The sequence below is a fragment of the Manis pentadactyla genome, chromosome 2, assembly GCF_030020395.1.
Source record: "Manis pentadactyla isolate mManPen7 chromosome 2, mManPen7.hap1, whole genome shotgun sequence".
NCBI lineage: Eukaryota > Metazoa > Chordata > Mammalia > Pholidota > Manidae > Manis > Manis pentadactyla.
Window position 1 is genome coordinate 90,557,190 of NC_080020.1, and position 16,168 is coordinate 90,573,357.

Below are 16,168 nucleotides of genomic sequence, written 5' to 3' on the forward strand. Positions count from 1 at the left end.
GTTTTTTCCACCTTAGGGCTTATCACTTGGCATTCCTTCTGCCTAGAAAGCTTCAGGCAGATGAATGCTTCAAGCACTGGATCAATCACCCCCTCCAAGATGATTTCTCTGACCTTATATAAAGCCTCATTTACTCTCTTCCATATTACCGTTTTTTTCTTTCATAGTACTTATTATAATATGGGTATCTTGCTTCTTGGTATCTTTTTTTATTACAATTTCTTTATTAAGGTATTATTGATATACATTCTTATGAAGGTTTCACATGAAAAACAATGTAGTTACTACATTCACCCATATTATCGAGTCCTCCCCTATACCCCACTGCAGTCACTGTCCACCAGTGTAGTAAGATGACACAGAGTCACTACTTGTCTTCTCTGTGATACACTGTTTTCCCCACGATTCCCCCCACACCATGTGTACCAATCATAATACCCCTCAATCCCCTTCTCCCTCCCCCACCCTCCCCTTTGGTAACCGCTAGTCCCTTCTTGAAGTTTCTGATTGTTGCTGTTTTGTTCCTTCAGTTTTGCTTTGTTGTTATACTCCACAAATGAGGGAAATCATTTGATAATTGTCTTTCTCTGCCTGGCTTCTCTCTCTTGATATCTTTTATCAAGTCTGATAGACTTGTTGTTCTCTCACCACTGCAAGTTATCATAGTTGCAGAAAACACTTTAGATCAAAATCGATGCAAAATCTGAGTAAAGGCTACCATCCTATGAGCCTATCCTCTCTCCACATTTTGTTTCTGCAACCAGACTCTTTCTCCACTCCTGTCTTTAATGGAATAAGGTACACAGATGATTGAGGGGTATACCTTAAATTTCTTTTTACTGTGTAACAGAATTATTATATAGTAAGCTAAATCACAAATATGGGCCTTATTATTTGTTAGTTTTGAATGGATTTACAGCATTTAACATGCTTTTCCAGGTATTCCCAGTTGTCAATCCCTTGACCTGTAAACTTCTCCACTGGGAGAAATACATACAAATATAAATCTGGAAATGGCTTTTTCAAATCACCCAATCCAACCCCTTTGTTTTTTTAACTTAAAGATCACTCAATTCTCTTTTAGAAAAGTTTCCTGTCTCTCTTCTTTTGGTGTTACCATTCTTCAGTACCGTGCTATTTAACACAGTAGTCACTAATCACAGACGGCTATTTGAGTTTTAATTAAATAAATTAGTGCTCAATAGCCACCCGCTGCTACTGGCTATATACGCAATCGTACAGGCAGACATTTCCATCATAGCAGAAAGTTCTATTGGATGTGGCTGCTTTCTAACAATACAATTACCCTTCTTCAGATTGGCCTATTTTCTAGCCTGGGTCTAGTATTTAGTTGCCCTTTTAGTCTTTGATGGATTAAAGATAATCTGGACTCCAGATACAATACTTTTGCCTCCTGACATACAAACCCTAGCCTCCCTAAGAATGTGACTTTTAAGTAGGAACCTTATGAAAAGGTTTCACCCTTGTCAGAGTGAGCTTTTTCAATGCCAGGAATGTTCTAGGCAGATGAATAAGTATGAAAGTACGTCCAAAAAACAACAAAACAAGTATGGTTGAAGTAGAGTAAGGCAAGGAAACGAGCAGAAAGAAAGGTCAAAGAGGTAACCAGGAGATATCACAATGGGCCAACTTTCCTGTTTTGTAACTGAAATTCTTCTTCATAAATTAAGTCTTACAATAATAGATATATCTACAGCTGAATTAAGAGGAAACCATTTCCCCTCAAAGCAACAAATTAAGTAATAAAAACTCTATATTGTTGCTAAATAAACCCTAGAGTTTTCAAGACAGCAAGACAGTATTTCCCGGAAAAAAGGTGGTGATACAGGAATATGTTAAAATATATCATAATACACCGAAAATATTCCATAATACACAGAAAGCCCAATGATCAAAAATATTCAATTCAGCAGTACTGTCCCACCATGGAATACAATGAGGTTATGCAAAACTTAAGACCTAAAATTTTGCACTTCAAAGTTTCAGAAACCACTTTTAGGACTTGGATAAATTAACTACAATAATAAAGTTTTATTAGTTCACATCCTAATAATCTATCACAAAGCTAGATATACAAATGTACAAAGCCAGATACACAATGTACCTCAAAGTTGGATACAAGTTTTGTATTTTATCTTGGGATTATATCTGAAGAAAAATGACCCTTCATTAAAGTAAGTGCAACCAGAACCTTTTAAATAAAAACCAAGAGCCCGTAACGCTAAAACACTTTTTAACCTCACCTAGAATTAAATAACAGGCATTAAATTATTATTAAATTGCACAGTTAATGAAAAAACATTTTTGCCATGATTTTACCTTGTTATATTTTCTCAGTATCAGACAAATGCTTCTCTGAGATATTTTTTTCACATTACCAAGGCTGTGGATCATTTCATATTTAATGGATTTAGTCCTCATGAGCCAAGAAATAGTTACCTAGACTCGTCAATTCTCCATTCTATCTAAAATGCTGAGTGTCAATAACTGATTTTCTAAATAACAATGTCTTCTAATGAATCCCCAATTGCTTCTGAAGTAACTCAAAAAGGCAATTTTGTTATTCAGCTGTAACATAACATAAAAAAAAAAAAATTAAGTAGACATTATCAATTCTCTCCATTTAAACAAGGATTGAAAGCAAGTAATTTTCTAATCTCTTTATTCAAATGATTACAAGTTGTTAGCCCTTTTAGAAGAGGGCACATGGCACTTACTGTCGTCAAGGGGTTTGGGGTCGGTATGGGAAGCAAGCCTGCACCAGGCATCAGACTCGTCATGGTTGGAGCAGGAGCCAATAAAGAAAGGGCTTTGGATTCCTCTGGAATTTTACCTGCAGAGGCAAGTTCCAAACATTACAGAAAGCAGAAACACCACACAAACTTTACACTATGATCTTACAATTACCCTTGCACTTAAAAAATAATAATAATAAATGAATCTATCTATCAGAACCGTATAAAGAAATAAATAAGAACTTAAGTCTTTCCTTATATCCTGTTCTACTAGGAAAAGTAAAAGTGAGTAAAACTTCAAAGACTAACAATCTCATTAATGGAATATTATTTTAAAAACTGAATAATGTAGACAATTATTTAACACTTTGAGCTATGGGTCACCTGTACTGGAAACTTAATGTTCATGAACCAAACGATATCAAGCATGGACGCTTTCCCAGGACGGTGTTTTCGCGGTGATCGAAAGTTGTGTTACACATGACAACCGTTCGTGTTGGCTGCATCACTAATAGCACACAGAACATCAGATACAGAAAAGAAGAACATTTTTTAAAGTTTAATCCCCAGAAATGGCAAATAACCAAATTAGTCAAAAAAAAGAAAAAGAAAAAACAAATATGTGCGAATTGAAATTTGTTCCTTTACTGACTGTCCCTATCCTGTTACTAAAACTACCTATTTGTGATGCAAACAATTTTGATAATCTTCCAATAGATTCCATTCAAGTAGACTAAAATACAAAAGCCTACTGCACATAATCAGCTTCAATATAAAAGGAAGCCTACAATCCACTCAGTTAATAAGGCATCTCACCAACATCAGAGATGCCTGTAAGAATCCCATTCCAAAGGATATGCCTTGGGAAACACCTAACATTTTGGGGAATGACTAAAAATAGTTCCCTAGTCTCGGGAAACTTTTTAATCCAATGACTTTTAGAATCGATTTATGTATACTTATCTGAAGAGGGGTAGTTAATGCCTCAGTGTCTTGCTTATAAACATCTTAGTTGCCTATTAACAACAACAAAACACTAAAATAATCTTAGATGCTAAGAAGATTCCCTATAACTAAAAATGAAAAAAGCTTACACGTACAACTTTTTAAAAAGAACTACTCATAATTATGTGGTAGCTAACTACACATTTCTATTATGAAATTTTCAAAAGTATGTTAAAACACAGTATACAAGTCAAAGCTAAATAGGAAATAGCATATGGAGTAAATTTAAAGCATCATGCTGAGCTTTACTGGTAAAAATTCTATTTAAAACAACCAGATGTGCAGGGATAAACCTCTAAACATTATCTGAGTATCTCTAAACGTGATGGAATTCAAGATGGATTTTAAAACTTGGTTTAAATTGTTACACCTCATTTATACAAACAGAAAAATTAACATTGTATTAGCTTTAGCAAATGCCTACTTTTTCTAAAGCTTTCCAACATCTATGCCTGTATTATTTTACTCATTTCAAAAACAATGTTATTTTATTATACAGATTTTTTAACATGCATAAATAAAAAGTAGGTAGGCCTTACTGAAGATATCAAATAACAATAATTTAGTTTATATTATTAGTTATTAGTATTAACACATGTATTTGTATACACATATACTATACTATTTGTATTGCTATCAGACCTGTTTTATAATGAGGTATTATTTTGTAAATGTTTGTAAAACCTGAACACATTTTGATAAATCAACTGAGGTCCTGAGAAGCTACCCTATTTTACACACCTAAAAGACTTAAGAGTTCCACTCCAGTAATGTCCCCAATTTAGTATTATCTGCCAACTGAATAAGCAAAGCTATCCATTCAAGACAGTGTAAAAAGACTAAATAAAAAGGGCATTCAACACAGGCCAAAAGTTGAATATACTTACTATTATAAAGTCTTTCAATTTTGGCTTAGAAAAAGTACCAGTAGGTTGTCTGACTCTCATTGCCTCCTACAGTAATAATGAACTATTATATTGAAGTCTAACTGTAAGCACATTTTTCATATTCTAATTACGATTAAAGATACTTTAAGAAAAAAGTTCTGTTGCTTAATTTCCAAGATAGAATTCTATCAAATTTACCCTCCAAATACTATGAGTGTATACAAGTATAAAACAAATAAGCATTTAACATTTTTCCCAAACTATACTCCTCAAAGACAACTGGCAGTAAAAACATCTCTCAGAGTATTAAAGTACTAGTCCTAATCTCTGAATCCATTTAGAAGCTAGTAATCTCTGAAAATTTTTCAACAAAAAATTCAGAGAAACACACACGCAAATATGTATTCAAGTTTCTCAAATATCCATTCCCCGCTAGGCAACTAAAAGTCTTTATTGAGTCAGGAAAATAGTTTATTTTTTTTAATGACTATCATAAAGTGAGAAAGTCTGTTCTTGTCCTCTACCCCCAGATTGTTACTAAGAAATTTACTTTTTTCCTTGATGATTTTGTATGCCTAAAATACTAGGGGGAAGGATGAAAATTAGAAGCTACCAGTTGGTTTTTATGAGAGATGCCAACTTGGAGGAAAAACTAAAAAACTGCTGCCCTGTGATCAAAAAGTGTTCCTAAGACTTATCAGTGGTTTAGGGTTTCAATAATAAAATGTACCTGATCAGTAGATAAAACACAAATTAAGACTCAAACTGCACTTCATAATACTGTATCCTAATTTACTGTGAAAATTTATCTTTAAGATTGAGCTCTGATAATCACCTCCCAATATACTTTGCAGTGCAATGTTATGAACCTTTAATGGAATACCATTTACAAAGAACTGGAAAACCAGTTCACAAGTTAAAGTGAAAGAGATTTAACAAAACAAAAACAAAAACAAAAACAAAAAAAGGGACAAAATAAAGAAAAAGAAATGAAATTAAAGTAAAACAATAAAAAACAGAGACAGGGCGTCCATCTTCTGCGGTTCAGACTCCGATCTCATTTCCCCAATGAAGGTTTCACTTGACGGCAGGTTTAGTGGCATGGCAAACAATGCCTAACTCAGGCAAGTGTAACAGGTCTGCCTTGGCCAGTCTAGTCATCTAATAGTGCACAAATATCACATAGAGAAAACATACAAAACCAAATTAATAATCAAAATCCATCTACCAGAAAATGTGGACATAAAGTTATGACTGATGATTAGGTTGACACCCTTGTTATGTTTGACCTTATCTTTTTCTAAGTGTTAACATTTATAAAAAGAAATCTGAGATGCACTCTACAAAAAGAGGTTATATTTGGACAAATATAATGACAGTATATTGAAATGGCTGTTTTATTAACAATAGCTAACGCTTTATATATATGTGAACATTACATATCAAACATTACTTATACACCTTAGCTTCGTCTCACAATGTCTGCATTACAAAAACAGCAAAGAGGAAATGAAAAAACTGTCTCAAAATTTTTCTATTGTTTTCTCATTTCCTTCATAATGCTGTTCCTATGACATCAGGAAAGAGTGCAATCAGTGAAGTAAACAGAGTGCTTACAGTAACATAGCACATCTCCTTTTGTAGAACTTACTCCACTGCAACTCTTGCCTTTGATATACTTCAAACTCACTTTGCTGTCTTTCTCAGAATTATATGTTTTTACTTTGCTTGCAGGGCATAATCAGCTCACTGACATTCTTCAGGTTCTAAAATTCATCTCTTCTATTTAGTTTAATGAAAAATATATTTTTAATAACAATTATTTATAGGTTAGTATTCTAAAATACTTACATTGTAATAAAAATGTGTAAATTTTCTTGTTCAGAAGTAGTAAAACTGTCTCAAATATTTAAAATATTAAAAAGCTGTCATAATAAATGTGCATTTATTCATCTCTATCAAGTAAGGAACCTCAATATGCCCAAAACCTTGAACATTTACGACACACCATGATCAGGGCTTCTCATATATATAAAAATTCTATGGGAATACAGCAAGGTTCCAATAAAGCAACACTGAAAATTCAAATTCAAGTAATGAGCTAACAAAAGACAAGATCCTGGGCACCTGGTAGCACAATTTTCTGATGTAATTAATATTCCCATTTAATGTTTTCTACTTGATCTCTTTTCTCCCTTGCAGTTCACTTGGTATGGACTGGTATGGCCTAGGTATGCACAACTAAACCATTAAGCTCTTTCTCGCCTTGCTCTACTAATTTGGGCTTATTGTCCCCTTACAGATCAATAGATAAGGATAGACTTAGCATACCATTAACTTTAATCCATTTTTATTCTCCCTTCCTTACTCAAACTCCCAAGCATGGGAAAAACACAAATTTATACGAAAAAAATTCAGAATATCCTCTTCTGGGACTTCAAAAATAACAGAATGGTACTCACTTCATCCAATTGTTATCTTTTTGACATCCCAGAATAGGCATTCTGAAATAAGCATAAAACTTTGAAAGTGCAGCGAACTGTTTATTATATATTATTTTAGTATTAACCTGGTTTCTAAAGCAGATTTTTAAGTACTACATATGAAAGCTCATTAAATCATTTGAGGTAAATCTTTTATGTTGTAAAAGAAGTTACCACCATTCACCAGTGAAAATATATTTTGAAGACATTTAACTTGGAATAACCCAATTCTAAAATCCAGGACATATGCCATAGTCAGCACTATGAACAGAAGTTAATTAACATATCAGAATTGTCAAATTCGGCACAGCCTATTATATGAGTGGCTCTGCAAATATAAATTACAAAAAAATAAGTATTAGTAATAATTAGTTCCTAAAGCAAATTAAGTCATAAAATTTATTCAATAAATTTGGCCTTGTTCCCATCTTCAACAACTATTTACTTGAAGGCGGCTTTGGAAAATAGCTTTCTGTGATTTTTCTTCAATTATTCTAAAATGTACTATCCTCGTGGATGATCATTTTGTCAGGATATCCATAATTACTTTCAATTAAAGTCTGTAATTGTTTTTAGCAAGAACAAAAAGACCCAAAAATGTCAAATAAGTAAATTCCAGTTGCAGAGCAAACTACACTGAATATGAAATAACAGTCTCAGTAACAAGGCAAATGACCTTAAAAGGATACTTTAAATTATGAATATTTTTCGTATAAATATCACTTAACTCCAATTTGACAAAATGAACAGTTTTTATGTAATATCATTAGTATTGTATACACAAAGGGTAAGTGCTTATTTACATATTTAAAATAATTTCCACTACAAATTTAATATATTTTTTAATTTCAGAAAGCTTTCTTTACAAGTTGCAAATTGAGTACAAAGAGCCAAACCAAACCAGGGAAACCAAGTAATTTATGAATTTTTAAAACATTTATCTACAAAATCTCAAATGTACATAAATAATTAACCATTTTAATATATACTATTAGGTAAAAATTATTTCCTTTTCCAAATTTCATTCTACTTACACACACACACACCCATACTGCCTGCCAATTTCTAAGAAAACCAAAGGTAGTAACAGACAGGACAGAGGTTAAAATAATTGGAAAAGAAAAAGTGAGATACCAACCTTCTGCACATGGAACAACTATCAGAGCTCTGTCAATAAAAACCGTGTTAGTTAGATGCTGGGCCACGCCAACACTTGATGGATCACGAAACTTAACATAACATACTTTGGAAGAAAAAGCAAGAGGTGCGTTGCTGCAAGATAAAAAGAAAAACAATTGCACCAATAAACATTTGCTTGGTTTTGTCATTTTCACTTAAAAGTTCTTTCTTTGATCTTCATATAATCTTACACAAACAAGACTTAAGAATTTTTGTTGTGAATGACCAATAGGACATGATACCAAAACAGTCTTTTAATGGTGATTTGTCTGCAAAGACAGAAGACAATCTAGATAGGCCTATTGTGCTATTTGTAAAAACTTGAAATTTAAAATGAATTTTTTTGAAAGTATCAATAGACAATCTTATAATGGTTAAAAATGCACAACACTTAGTTGCACATACGGCTCAACATTTACCCATATCATAAATGAATGAATTCTTAATCTGAGTGAAATATGAAAACACTATTTAACCCAGAGATGGTCAACCAATGCATCATCACTGACAGGCAAAGTCCCTTTACAAAAGTCCCAATCTTCAAGTCTTCAAATTTTGTAACTACTTCCCAACCTTCCTAATGTGATTCCTTGGGTTTCAGAGATCACTAAAAACTTCACAAGTCTTAGAAACAATCAGGCTGCATGAAATTAAAGTTAAGACCTTTGCATACACTAGACTGCTTCAGACAAGGCAGCATTGTGATTTTTCCAGACAAAGATTTGACAGACAAAATTTTACACATTTTATATGCAAAAGAGAATAGACTCCCGTAAATCCTACTAGAGTCAGTTCAATCTAGGAAGACCTATGCTGGAAAGGAAACAGACACAGCATATATGAAAGCACTTTTCCATACTATGAATTCATCTTGTCAGATTCTAAAATGTACTATCCTCATGGATGATCATTTTGTCGGGATGTTCATAATTACTTTCAATTAAAGTCTGTAATTGTTTTTAGCAAGAACAAAAAGACCCAAACTAAATATATATCTAATACATAAATGTATATACAATCCTTTAAAACATCAAATTTTGACATTAAAACAGAAGAGAGATCACTGAAAAAATATCATATATGCCATGTGCAGTATCAATAATTTAGTTTACAAAACGGATCAAAGAAGTCACCATAATCCTAGACCTACTAAATGGCAAAGATGGGACTTCAAAGTTTAATCATCTAAATCAAAATCTCATCATTCAACTCAACCTTAACTATTCAACTATAATCAAGAATTTTAAAGCCATTTTAATGTACCATTAGTAATTCCACAAATATTCATCATTTTAAAAAATTCTTTAAATCTTTCACATATAGCAATAGATCTGTCTTTACAATGGTTAAATATACATATTTATGCTGTTAACCAAACACTGCGGTAATAAAATATATTTGGATTTAGAACTTGAAATTGTTCATATTATTAATAATTGTCAGGTTAATTGAAGTTGCAAAAATAAAAATAAAACTCTCGACCAAACTCCAGAGGGGTGGAAGATGGCGACGTGAGTAGAGCAGCGGAAATCTCCTCCCAAAATCACATATATCTATGAAAATATAACAAAGACAACCCTTCCTAGAATAAAGACCAGAGGACACAGGACAATATCCAGACCACATCCGCACCTGAGAGAACCCAGCGCCTCGCGAAGGGGGTAAGATACAAGCCCCGACCCCGCGAGAGCCGAGCGCCCCTCCCCCCAGCTCCCGGCGGGAGAAGAGCAGGCAGAGCGGGAGGGAGACGGAGCCCAGGACTGCCGAACACCCAGCCCCCGCCATCCGGGCCAGAGTGCAGGGCGCTCGATACTAGGAAAACAGGGCAGCAAGAACAGTGAGCAGGCACTGGAGGCTAGGCGACAGAGGACATAAGAAAAGCACGAGACCATTTTTTTTTTGCTTTTTTGCTGTTTTGTTTTGGCGAGTGCTTTTTGGAAGTCTTAAAGGGATAGGGACCCCAATAGTAGGGAAACAGGGCAGAAAGACCGGTGAGCAGAGGCCTGAGGCTGGCACCGGAAAATAAAGAAAAACGAACAACCACCTTTTTTTTTTTTTTTTTTAATTAAAACCTTTTTTTTTTTTTTAATTTAATAATTTTTTTTTTCGTTTTTTTTTTTCTGGTGGTCGTTGTTTTGTTTTGGCGGGTGCTTTTTGGAAGTCTTAAAGGGGCAGGGTGGGTCACTTAATCCAGAGGTAGGGAATCCAGGATCTCTGGGCACCCTAACCCCTGGGCTGCAGGGAGCAGGGAGGCCCCTTACGGAGATAAATAGCCTCCCAGCAGCTCCTGCTCCAACGCGACTCCACCATTTTGGAGTAGCTGCCCGAGCCAGGCCACGCCCACAGCAACAGCGGAGATTAACTCCATAGCAGCCGGGCAGGAAGCAGAAACCCTGTCTGCGCGCAGCTGCCCAGCACAAGCCCCTAGAGGTCGCTGTTCTCCCAGGAGAGGAGGGCCACAAACCAACAAGAAAGGAAGTCCTTCCAGCCGTCATTCGTCTCAGCTCTGCAGACTATTCCTATCACCATGAAAAGGCAAAGCTACAGGCTGACAAAGATCACAGAGACAACACCAGAGAAGGAGACAGACCGAACCAGTCTTCCTGAAAAAGAATTCAAAATAAGAATCATAAACATGCTGACAGAGATGCAGAGAAATACGCAAGAGAGATGGGATGAAGTCCGGAAGGAGATCACAGATGCCAGAAAGGAGATCGCAGAAATGAAACAAACTCTGGAAGGGTTTATAAGCAGAATGGATAGAATGCAAGAGGCCATTGATGGAATTGAAATCAGAGAAAAGGAACGCATAGAAGCTGACATAGAGAGAGACAAAAGGATCTCCAGGAATGAAACAATATTAAGAGAACTGTGTGACCAATCCAAAAGGAACAATATCCGTATTATAGGGGTCCCAGAAGAAGAAGAGAGAGGAAAAGAGATGGAAAGTATCTTAGAAGAAATAATTGCTGAAAACTTCCCCACACTGGGGGAGGAAGTAATCGAACAGACCACGGAAATACACAGAACCCCCAACAGAAAGGATCCAAGAAGGGCAACACCAAGAAACATTATAATTAAAACGGCAAAGATCAAGGACAAGGAAAGAGTATTAAAGGCAGCTAGAGAGAAAAAGGTCACCTATAAAGGGAAACCCATCAGGCTAACGTCAGATTTCTCAACAGAAACCCTACAGGCCAGAAGAGAATGGCATGATATATTTAATACAATGAAACAGAAGGGCCTTGAAACAAGGATACTGTATCCAGCACGACTATCATTCAAATATGACGGTGGGATTAAACAATTCCCAGACAAACAAAAGCTGAGGGAATTTGCATTCCACAAACCACCTCTACAGAACATCTTACAGGGACTGCTCTAGATGGGAGCACTCCTAGAAAGAGCACAGCACAAAACACCCAACATATGAAGAATCGAGGAGGAGGAACAAGAAGGGAGAGAAGAAAAGAATCCCCAGACAGTGTATATAACAGCTCAATAAGCGAGCTAAGTTAGGCAGTAAGATACTAAAGAGGCTAACCTTGAACCTTTGGTAACCACGAATTTAAAGCCTGCAATGGCAATAAGTACATATCTTTCAATAGTCACCCTAAATGTTAATGGGTTGAATGCACCAATCAAAAGACACATAGTAACAGAATGGATAAAAAAGCAAGACAAATCTATATGCTGCTTACAAGAAACTCACCTCAAACCCAAAGACATGTACAGACTAAAAGTCAAGGGATGGAAAAACGTATTTCAAGCAAACAACAGTGAGAAGAAAGCAGGGGTTGCAGTACTAATATCAGACAAAATAGACTTCAAAACAAAGAAAGTAACAAGAGATAAAGAAGGACACTACATAATGATAAAGGGCTCAGTCAAACAAGAGGATATAACCATTCTAAATATATATGCACCCAACACAGGAGCACCAGCATATGTGAAACAAATACTAACAGAACTAAAGGGGGATATAGACTGCAATGCATTCATTCTAGGAGACTTCAACACACCACTCACCCCAAAGGATAGATCCACTGGGCAGAAAATAAGTAAGGACACGGAAGCACTGAACAACACAGTAGAGCAGATGGACCTAATAGACATCTATAGAACTCTACATCCAAAAGCAGCGGGATATACATTCTTCTCAAGTGCACATGGAACATTCTCCAGAATAGACCACATACTAGGCCACAAAAAGAGCCTCAGAAAATTCCAAAAGATTGAAATCCTACCAACCAACTTTTCAGACCACAAAGGCATAAAACTAGAAATAAACTGTACAAAGAAAGCAAAGAGGCTCACAAATACATGGAGGCTTAACAACACGCTCCTAAATAATCAATGGATCAATGACCAAATCAAAATGGAGATCCAGCAATATATGGAAACAAATGACAACAACAACACTAAGCCCCAACTTCTGTGGGACACAGCAAAAGCAGTCTTAAGAGGAAAGTATATAGCAATCCAAGCATATTTAAAAAAGGAAGAGCAATCCCAAATGAATGGTCTAATGTCACAATTATCGAAATTGGAAAAAGAAGAACAGATGAGGCCTAAGGTCAGCAGAAGGAGGGACATAATAAAGATCAGAGAAGAAATAAATAAAATTGAGAAGAATAAAACAATAGCAAAAATCAATGAAACCAAGAGCTGGTTCTTCGAGAAAATAAACAAAATAGATAAGCCTCTAGCCAGACTTATTAAGAAGAAAAGAGAGTCAACACAAATCAACAGTATCAAAAACGAGAAAGGAAAAATCATGATGGACCCCACGGAAATGCAAAGAATTATTGGAGAATACTATGAAAACCTATATGCTAACAAGCTGGGAAACCTAGGAGAAATGGACAACTTCCTAGAAAAATATAACCTTCCAAGATTGACCCAGGAAGAAACAGAAAATCTAAACAGACCAATTACCAGCAACGAAATTGAAGCGGTAATCCAAAAACTACCAAAGAACAAAACCCCCGGGCCAGATGGATTTACCTCGGAATTTTATCAGACATACAGGGAAGACATAATACCCATTCTCCTTAAAGTTTTCCAAAAAATAGAGGAGGAGGGGATACTCCCAAACTCATTCTATGAAGCTAACATCACCCTAATACCAAAACCAGGCAAAGACCCCACCAAAAAAGAAAACTACAGACCAATATCCCTGATGAACGTAGATGCAAAAATACTCAACAAAATATTAGCAAACCGAATTCAAAAATACATCAAAAGGATCATACACCATGACCAAGTGGGATTCATCCCAGGGATGCAAGGATGGTACAACATTCGAAAGTCCATCAACATCATCCACCACATCAACAAAAAGAAAGACAAAAACCACATGATCATCTCCATAGATGCTGAAAAAGCATTTGACAAAGTTCAACATCCATTCATGTTAAAAACTCTCAGCAAAATGGGAATAGAGGGCAAGTACCTCAACATAATAAAGGCCATCTATGATAAACCCACAGCCAACATTATATTGAACAGCGAGAAGCTGAAAGCATTTCCGCTGAGATCGGGAACTAGACAGGGATGCCCACTCTCTCCACTGTTATTTAACATAGTACTGGAGGTCCTAGCCACGGCAATCAGACAAAATAAAGAAATACAAGGCATCCAGATTGGTAAAGAAGAAGTTAAACTGTCACTATTTGCAGATGACATGATACTGTACATAAAAAACCCTAAAGACTCCACCCCAAAACTACGAGAACTGATATCGGAATACAGCAAAGTTGCAGGATACAAAATCAACACACAGAAATCTGTGGCTTTCCTATATACTAACAATGAACCAACAGAAAGAGAAATCAGGAAAACAACTCCATTCACAATTGCATCAAAAAAAATAAAATACCTAGGAATAAACCTAACCAAAGAAGTGAAAGACTTATACTCTGAAAACTACAAGTCACTCTTAAGAGAAATTAAAGGGGACACTAACAGATGGAAACTCATCCCATGCTCGTGGCTAGGAAGAATTAATATCGTTAAAATGGCCATCCTGCCCAAAGCAATATACAGATGTGATGCAATCCCTATGAAACTACCAGCAACATTCTTCAATGAACTGGAACAAATAATTCAAAAATTCATATGGAAACACCAAAGACCCCGAATAGCCAAAGCAATCCTGAGAAAGAAGAATAAAGTAGGGGGGATCTCACTCCCCAACTTCAAGCTCTACTATAAAGCCATAGTAATCAAGACAATTTGGTACTGGCACAAGAGCAGAGCCACAGACCAATGGAACAGACTAGAGAATCCAGACATTAACCCAGACATATATGGTCAATTAATATTTGATAAAGGAGCCATGGACATACAATGGCGAAATGACAGTCTCTTCAACAGATGGTGCTGGCAAAACTGGACAGCTACATGTAGGAGAATGAAACTGGACCATTGTCTAACCCCATATACAAAAGTAAACTCAAAATGGATCAAAGACCTGAATGTAAGCCATGAAACCATTAAACTCTTGGAAGAAAACATAGGCAAAAACCTCTTAGACATAAACATGAGTGACCTCTTCTTGAACATATCTCCCCGGGCAAGGAAAACAACAGCAAAAATGAGTAAGTGGGACTATATTAAGCTGAAAAGCTTCTGTACAGCAAAAGACACCATCAATAGAACAAGAAGGATCCCTACAGTATGGGAGAATATATTTGAAAATGACACATCCGATAAAGGCTTGACGTCCAGAATATATAAGGAGCTCACACGCCTCAACAAACAAAAAACAAATAACCCAATTAAAAAATGGGCAGAGGAACTGAACAGACAGTTCTCCAAAAAAGAAATACAGATGGCCAACAGACACATGAAAAGATGCTCCACATCGCTAATTATCAGAGAAATGCAAATTAAAACTACAATGAGGTATCACCTCACACCAGTAAGGATGGCTGCCATCCAAAAGGCAAACAACAACAAATGTTGGCGAGGCTGTGGAGAAAGGGGAACCCTCCTACACTGCTGGTGGGAATGTAAGTTAGTTCAACCATTGTGGAAAGCAGTATGGAGGTACATCAAAATGCTCAAAACAGACTTACCATTTGACCGAGGAATTGCACTCCTAGGAATTTACCCTAAGAACGCAGCAGTCCAGTTTGAGAAAGACAGATGCACCCCTATGTTTATTGCAGCACTATTTACAATAGCCAAGAATTGGAAGCAACCTGAATGTCCATCGATAGATGAATGGATAAAGAAGATGTGGTACATATACACAATGGAATACTACTCAGCCATAAGAAAAGGGCAAATCCAACCATTTGCAGCAACATGGATGGAGCTGGAGGGTATTATGCTCAGTGAAACAAGCCAAGCGGAGAAAGAGAAATACCAAATGATTTCACTTATCTGTGGAATATAAGAACAAAGGAAAAACTGAAGGAACAAAACAGCAGCAGAATCACAGAACTCAAGAATGGACTAACAGGTACCAAAGGGAAAGGGACTGGGGAGGATGGGTGGGTAGGGAGGGATAAGGGGGGGAGAAGTAGGGGGGTATTAAGATTAACATGCATGGGGGGTAGGAGAAAAGGGAGGGCTGTACAACACAGAGAAGGCAAGTAGTGATTCTACAACATTTTGCTATGCTGATGGACAGTGACTGTAAAGGGGTTTATAGGGGAGACCTGGTATAGGGGAGAGCCTAGTAAACATAATATTCGTCATGTAAGTGTAGATTAGTGATAGCAAAAAAAAAAAAAAAGGGCAGTTCCTGTGTGGTAACCTCCAACGAGTTCTACACAAGGGTATAAAGGGCATATAAAAGTGTAGGCAAAGGGTCTGTTTGTGTTTATACAGAGGATCAAAGCCTAAT

At 36.1% G+C, this 16,168-nt stretch overlaps 1 protein-coding gene across 4 annotated transcripts in view; it reads right to left on the minus strand.

The window, feature by feature from the left end:
* Window positions 1-16,168, minus strand: part of SREK1 (splicing regulatory glutamic acid and lysine rich protein 1) — a 56,947-nt gene that overhangs the window by 31,705 nt on the left and 9,074 nt on the right. For 3 of the 4 annotated variants that reach the window (XM_036887684.2, XM_036887683.2, XM_036887685.2), the window contains exons 2-3: window positions 8,270-8,403; window positions 2,739-2,854 (exon numbers count right to left, since the gene is read on the minus strand). In XM_036887684.2, the coding sequence (XP_036743579.2) occupies window positions 2,739-2,854; window positions 8,270-8,403 (250 nt within the window). Of the gene's footprint in view, window positions 1-2,738; window positions 2,855-3,140; window positions 8,190-8,269; window positions 8,404-16,168 lie in introns of those variants that run through there. The other variant, XM_036887686.2, reaches the window with a different exon arrangement.